The 7,528-nt window shown below is 44.8% G+C and overlaps 1 protein-coding gene across 5 annotated transcripts in view; it reads left to right on the top strand.

Moving 5' to 3' along the window:
• Positions 1-299: 299 nt before the first annotated feature.
• MOCS1 (molybdenum cofactor synthesis 1) overlaps positions 300-7,528 on the top strand; it is a 32,189-nt gene continuing 24,960 nt past the window's right edge. For 2 of the 5 annotated variants that reach the window (XM_082757494.1, XM_082757497.1), the window contains exons 1-2: positions 6,379-6,511; positions 7,159-7,326. In XM_082757494.1, coding sequence (XP_082613620.1) covers positions 7,170-7,326 — 157 coding nt within the window. In that variant the 5' untranslated portion in view covers positions 6,379-6,511; positions 7,159-7,169. Of the gene's footprint in view, positions 443-1,169; positions 2,453-5,297; positions 5,593-6,378; positions 6,512-7,158; positions 7,327-7,528 lie in introns of those variants that run through there. The other 3 variants (XM_082757495.1, XM_082757493.1, XM_082757496.1) reach the window with 3 other exon arrangements.

Raw genomic sequence — 7,528 nt, 5'->3', positions numbered from 1 at the left:
AGAACTTCCATCTTTTGACAACGCCTCACACCATTTCCTCAAGATTGAGGCAGGACTGAGGTGGAGGGCTGCCTTTTCACAGGGCGCGTTCTCCAGCTGTTGCTAGCTGGCTTTCTGTCTTTCACTGATAACTGGATTTTGCTGTTTCTCTCTCACTGTCACGACAGTCTCAGGGCTGGCCGAGCGCCATCACCCCCTGAGGGCAGGGGACTACAACCCCCGGCGTGCAGCGCGGCACGGGCGGCCGCTCCCCGCCGCCCACGTGATGGCGGGAGGCCGGTGCCTTGCCGGTGCCCCCCCCCCGAACGGCGGCGGCGGCCGCATGGCGGCGGCGTGGGGGCGGCGTGGGGGCTCTGCGCTCCTGCGGGGGGCGCTCGGGGCGGCCCCGGGCCGCGCCTGCAGCACCGGGGCGCCTGTCAGGGCTCCCACCGCCACGGCTCAGGTGAGATAAAGGGAGGGAGGGACGGACGAAGGCTGCGGGGCAGGTGGGGGAAGGTTCTCCCGGGGCGGGGTAGGGGGCTGCCCGGTGGAGGGGTGATAACGGGCGTGGGGGAGCTCCGCGTGGTCCCTGCGAGACCCGTGCTGAGTCATTTGGGGTGGCAGGAATTAAAGGAGCGTGCCAGCCCGGGCGAAACTTGGCCACCCGTGCCTGTGCCCTCGCTGCGTGCGGGGGTGACATTTCAGCCTCCTGCAGCGCACCGCGGCTGGGTGCTGCCCTGGCCGGGGGAGAGGTTGCCCGGTGGCGTTTGCTTTGCCGAAATCCCATTGAAGCGCTTCGGCTGTGCGCGGTGCCGGGCTGCGAGCGGTCACCCGAGCCGTGCCGTGAAAGCAGAGCCGTGTAACAGAAACTGACTGTGACATCCAAACTGATCCCAGATGGCACTTATTGATTGTATTTTATTTTTCTTTGTGACTCCGTGGCTGGCTTTAACAAGCACGAAATAAGCTAAAGTTACCAGCGACAGTCTTTGTGTCAGCAGCATTCAATGCGTGCACTACTGTTTTATTTATCTACTGAAAAAGTCAAACGGGGTTGTATAGTGCTTTGTTGAACTCTTACTTGGCGCAGTAATCTAGAGAGCATCTTGAGTTTCTTTTTTCTTTTTATTTTTCTTAAACTGTATATATTTTAATAAATTCTGATCAGAATTACTTTTAATTACTTTCAGTAAATCAAGTAGCTCTTACGTACAGCCAGGAGTTCTTCCGGAAGACCTTGATTACAATGCCCAGCTCTGAAACCCCTGTTTCCTTTGGGGCGGAAAGCCACAGTGGTTGGAAGCGTGGAAGTGGTTGGGAGATTTGTGTGTGCGGCACAGGAACAGTGACAAGCACACTGGAGCACTTGCTGATACCCTGCAGGGCATGAGAAGCAAGCCAATGCAAAAGCAAAGACTGTGCAAACTTCTTAACTGTACCGTGATACGTATCTACGAAGTTGTTTGTAAATTGTTTAGAGATAAAACGCAGACCTTGATGAGATGATTATTGGACTGGTTAGTCCACATGTTTGAGCCTTCATGATAGAGCTGTCAGTCTTAGAGGTGTGACTGTCATGTTGTACAGGGTGTAATCCCCTTTTTAAGACTAGATAACACCAAGTAGCAACATGCACTCTCTGAGAGCTGCTTTTCCATGCTTGTTTGGCTGTATACAATGTTTTTTTGAGTAATTCACAATTAACAATGGAAAGTTTGATGCCAGCCTGTCATCTTGTACATATGATGGTACATGCCCAAATGATATTACTCAATTAAAGAAAAAAAAAAGAGGATTATGTATTACTACTACAAAACAATGTATTTTCCACCACAGTAACCAAATAGCATTTGTACTTCTTTATTGTAGGCTACAAGTTTACAGGAAAAAAAAAAAAAAAAAAAGAGGAAGAGAGGTTTCTTAAGGTAGTCGAGCTTCAAAGCAGTAACATAACATTAAGGAAATTAGCACTGTGGGTTTTTTACCCCTTTGTAGATGTATAATTTCCAGTAATTGTCTTTGGCATCCTGCTATGAAGCTTCCTTTCCGCTTCTGCTCATGTAGATCATGTAATTCAAACATGGCTAACTGAAATTTTCTGTGATCTGAATGAAGTCTTCACCACTGGGATAAAGGGAAGAGCCCAGCTTGCGTAGAGAAGACCTGATGTGGCCTTTCTTGTTGGCCAGTCATGCCTGAAACTCCCTGTGTCCTGGAGCTCCATTTTGTGGGTAGCTGGTCAAAGTCTGTGAGCAGCACTTTCTGTGCCAGAAGCCAGAACTGAAGCATGTTGTTTAGGGCCAACTTGTGCAGCAGTTGTGGAGCCCTCAGAAAAACATTTGTCTTGGACTTTTCAGCTCAGACCTCATTCTGGCACTTGACCTACTTAGACCCATTTCAGCCTCTGTGGTTGTATAATTTCCAGGTTGAACAAGGACACTCTGCCACTTCTTCCCTACCCAAGATGTTAAAGGTGAGGCATGAAACAGAAGAGCTTTTGCTGAGTTGTCTCTGTGATGCTGTCCCAGAGCATGAGGCATTATACTGAGGGGACAGCACTGGTGCATAGACCAACATGACGGAAAAGGACCAGCAGGGTTTGGCAGCAGAAGCCATGCCAACGCTGATGTAAGTGCATAGGTTCTGGTGCTCCCTGAGGCCTGTCCAAAAGAAACGTTCGCAAGCATTACTGTTTCAGAGTGCACAAATGTCACTGGGATAAGGTGAAGGTAGAAGGCTAGAGAAAGTTTAGTACTTGATCTTCAGCTTGATAAATAGATGAAGTTTTACTGTCTTCCCCTTGGATTTAACTGAGCCTTTCCAATATCTGTCAGTTTCTGGTGGTCCTGATGGTTAGTAATAATTCTGGTGGCAGCTTCCAATTTTGCTGCATTGTTAGAAGAGTTTTAGAAATTGCAGGTGAATTGGCAGGTCTGAAGGGTTGACAGCTTGTCAAAATATAGCTGCTAGGTGCAGTCATCTAAGCTCTCATTCTTTCAGTACTGGTTTAGAACATAGGATTGACAGCCCAGAGAGTGAAATTACCTTTTCCTAGATCAGTTGTAGCACACTGTGACAGGGCATATTCCTATGTGCAGAAGTGTCTCCTGTCAACTGCGGAGAAGGGAATTAGGGGCTGGGAGATTATAACTATCCCTTTTAAGTGAAAAAGTTATGTGGTTGGACATTGATATGTTAGAATAGCTGCAGCCACCTTCTTTCCCAACTTTAGGGAACTGAATAACCCATTCCCTCTAGCCTGGGAACTGTAGCTGGCAACTTTTCCTTTTTCTGTGCCCTGATGGCTCACTCAGAGGCTGCATGTGACTCTAGGTTCAGCCTCGTCATATTTTACCCCTTCACAAAATCCTGCTTACCCAACTGCCTGAGAGTGAGCTTCATCCTTACCCAGAGTTACTGGGAAAGCAGCTGAGTTTTCAACCCTGACATTTGGTCCTCCCTAAGAAATTGATTTAAAAACAAAAAAAAAGTGTCAGTTCTGGGTACACTGGCAGACTTGGTAATACAGGACCTGAGCCTGCTGGAGCTCAACCTTGACACTCCTGAACTCCTCTCCTCATGGGTGTCTCCTAATTCCTCCTTGCTGACATCAAACTGGACAAAAACTGTCCTAACAGCTTAAAAATGTCATCCTCAGTTACTCTTTTCTCCCAGACGAACCCATCTCTGTATATGAAGGGAAGCTTATGAAAAGAAGTTCTAGTAGCTCTGTAAAACTTTTGGTTTTAACCATTCCCATTGTGTAAGTATCTTGTAGCAAGAGACAAAAGTTGTTATCTCCAACAGGAACTGTAAGGAGTATTAACACCAGCTGCCTGGTGAGTGCCTGTTTTGTAAATGCTGCTTCTTGAAGGTAAATTTCAGAGTAATTAATGAAGGTCAGTGTTATTCAGCATGTAAGTCCTTTCACTCTAGTTTCTTGTCTGTAGCAACCACCCACATTGGATGGAAGGAACAGAAAAAAACATTGCTTCCTGCATCCCACGCCACTGAAAGTTTCTTCATGAATATAGGAAATTCTTTAAGCATGTTATTGTCTTTGAAAAGAAAGTGTGCTGTTTTGGCATCCATTCTATAAATTCACTAGTTTCCCTGTCTTGCAAAGGACAGTGCGTCACTTTTTTTCTTGCTTGTAGTTCTCACCCTAAAACAGAGGGGCAGGAGGCTGACACTGTTCTGCCTTCAAGTGCTGTGAGTAAGGAAGCCTGGTCTTGCAGAAGGTGCAAAAATGAGTGACTAAGAAAGAAATAGGGGAGGAGTGCTCCTGCAAGGAGGACTAAAATCTTAATAAGCATAAGACTGCTTTCCCTCTCAAATATGGTCACCTTTCTAAAACGATAGGAAGCAGAACATCGGAAATCCAACCTGGCCAGAAAGCAGTGTGGTTTTCAAAGAAAATGCTGCAATGTGGATTTCAGTGAAAATACTTTTGTATTATGATTTTTGAGATTGGCAGTATTTAAAGTGTCCTCGGGTTTAGTCTGTTCAGGGTTGAGTTTTCTAACTGGGAAACAACTACAGTTGAAGTCTAAGTATTTAGCTGGGCTTTTCTGCTGCTTGTACTCTCAGAAATTTTCAGAGTAAGTACAGAAGAACCATCGTTTCTAACAAAGTAAGTTCCCAGCTTTTGATTTCTTGGGGGAAGTAGAGCAGTAGAGAACTTGCAAACAATCCCAGGTGCCCCGGTGGCAGCAATTCCCCAGTGAGATTAAAAACCATGAATTGTTCTGCCTGTGCACATGTGAAAAGATTCCTGTGCAGTAGTTCACCTACCACCTCGTGTGTATGTCTTAGACTATGAATGTGTGAGCAGTGTGCATGCCTGAGGGTTGACCAATTTTTACAGCTGTTGTCGCTGACATCTCTGGTACTGCAGAGGAGGGAAGGCTGGGCCTATGGAGGACTGGGTTTTCACCACTTGGAGGTCTCCAGTTGTGGTTGTTGCGAAACAGAAACTGAAGGAGATTTTTCTTCTGGCAGAAGAGCAATTACTTGGAAACTAGAACCGCTGTTTTATCAGGGTTAAGCAGATGCGTTCTGGGCTCTGAGATCAGCCACTTTGTGTCTCCTTTATCTTCTCTAGCCCTTCCGTGGCCAAAGTTATTCTTAGAGATCTTCTTATCTAACCACAAACCCATTTGGATCAAGAAGTGTAGTAAATTGTTTAAAGGCTGGTGGGATGATTGTGCTGCCAAGAAAGACTGCTTCTGGTGTAAGGTCAACAGCAGCCGTGGTGTTGGCTCAGCTGGAGTCAACATTGCTTCAGCTGCCAGTGGCTGAACTTGAGCCTTCTCCCCAGGTGACCTTTGCTGACTGGCCTGTGTGCTCACCATGGGTGTCCTCTGCCTTCCACCCACCCCAACTCTTAGAAATACTTCCATAATAAAATATTTTGAGGGAAGTTACCAGGGTTATTTAATGTTATAGCTGACCGTTGGGGCTATTTCTGACCACTCTGCGGGATGAACTCCTGTGGTTGCTACTGATGATGACCAGAGCCAGGGAGGTGATGGCCACGGCTGTGTTTGTTTCTGCCCAGTCCCTTGGCATTGCCCCGTATTGCCAATTTTAGTGTAGTTGGAGATTTCACAGGTCAGTTTTGTTCCAAATGGAAATTGTGAGCTTTGCTCAGTTAAGCAGTGTCAATACTAGCTGATGCGTCATTTTGTCCAGCTCCTCGTTCTGCATCTTAGATTTTTGTCAAAGCTTTATTTAACCCTTTACCTACTGTGACTTATCAAGACTAGCAAGCATGATTTTGACTGGAGGTGCAATTCTGTGGCTGAATTTTTACCTTCATGTTTATTTTTTTTTTCATAGCATTTTGTACACCACTGTATCCATAAATCGTTTGGTAGGTGCTTTGTCACTGGAGATGAAGTTCACTGTACTTCCAGGAATCCTTTGTCTTTCCACTGATTTTTTTAGCTAGCTATTCAGTGTTTTTGTGTGGTTTTGTTTGTTGGTGTGTTTTTGTGTGTGATTAACAAGGTCACTGTGAAGGTGGTTCCTTCTAGCAGGGTTCCTGGATCATTGGTTCTAGCAAGTGAAGAGACAAGTGATTGAAAAAGCTACCTTCTATTATGCACAAAAAGCCTAAAGCACCTGTGGCAAAGTGGCTATATCTTAAAATGTACAGGGAACATTTGTAGTACTATTGTATGGAATTAAGTAGGGTGTAAAAATTAATCACTGAATATCTGGGTTTGCCCATGAAGAGAAAACATTGTGTGTTTTTTTTTTTCTTGTGCTGCTGTCCTGACTGAGGGGAGGAGGGAATGGGATAATACTTATCATTTGAGTTCAAAGTTAATATTTATACATCAAGTTTGTAATAAGGATAGCTATTCAAATATTTAGCTCTTTCTTTTCATACAGGAACTTCAAAGCTCAGGAAGAGGACGTTTTCTACTAGAACATGCTGCTCCCTTCTCTGCTTTTTTGACAGACAGCTTCGGGCGTCAGCACAACTACTTGCGAATTTCTTTGACAGAGAAATGCAACCTCAGGTGTAAGTGTCTGCTTTTTTGCATAAATCTCTTAGGCACCAGTAGATAGAAACATTGTGCAAATGCCAAGAATTGAGTTAGAATACTAATTGCTGTATTAGCCCTGTGTTATGTTCCTCATCTTGGCAAAACAATGATACAAGATAATTAGAAACCGATTCATGTTGAACTGCTGATAGGAGCAAGCCTCAGGATCTGCCAGAGGCGGGTCTTTCATCAGACTTGGCATGGTTAGTGGCATGATAGTGTTCATGGCTGTTTGTATACCATATTTAAAGTATGTGATAAGCATGAGAGCTCATACCTAGACCACATACCTAACCACAATTACATCGACAAAGTCTGCAGCAATGTTCCCATTTTGGCAGGTCACATTGGTGTCTGAATGCAGGTACAATAGAAATAAGGTTAGCTTTTCCTTTGAAGTGGGTCTATTTCAATTTAAAGACCCATCAAATGAGTCTTGAGCTTTCTTTTGAAACAAGGAAATTGCTTGTAAGATCTGGTGTATGGTCTTATCTGTATTTAGGAAAGGCAGAGTCAGATGACATCCGTTAAAGGTAGTCACACATTGTGCGTTTTGCATATCAGTGTTAGGTCGACTGCTGCTGAATATTTTTGACATGCATTTCTGTATTCTTTCTTTCAGGTCAGTATTGTATGCCAGAGGAAGGTGTTCAGCTGACTCCGAAATCAGAGCTGCTTACTGCTCAGGAGATAATCACCCTAGCCAGACTGTTTGTGAAAGAAGGTGTGGAGAAGATCCGACTGACGGGAGGAGAGCCACTTATCCGACCCGATGTGGTTGATATTGTAGGTGAGTTCCTAATAAATAAGCCGTATTTCAAAGTGGCTTGCTATATAGTCATCTGCTTATACACCAATAAATATCTACTAATATAGTCCCACAACCTGAAGAGTATATGTGAAGTGGTGATGCTTTTTCCCAACACTGTGAAATGTAAGGTAGTTCCCATTAGAAAACGTCCAATTCTGCTCTTTTGCTTGGATAAAAGCAC

This window comes from Aythya marila (assembly GCF_965140915.1).
Source record: "Aythya marila genome assembly, chromosome: 3".
In the NCBI taxonomy this organism is placed as follows: Eukaryota; Metazoa; Chordata; class Aves; order Anseriformes; family Anatidae; genus Aythya; species Aythya marila.
This window is presented reverse-complemented; position numbering and strand designations above follow the sequence as displayed.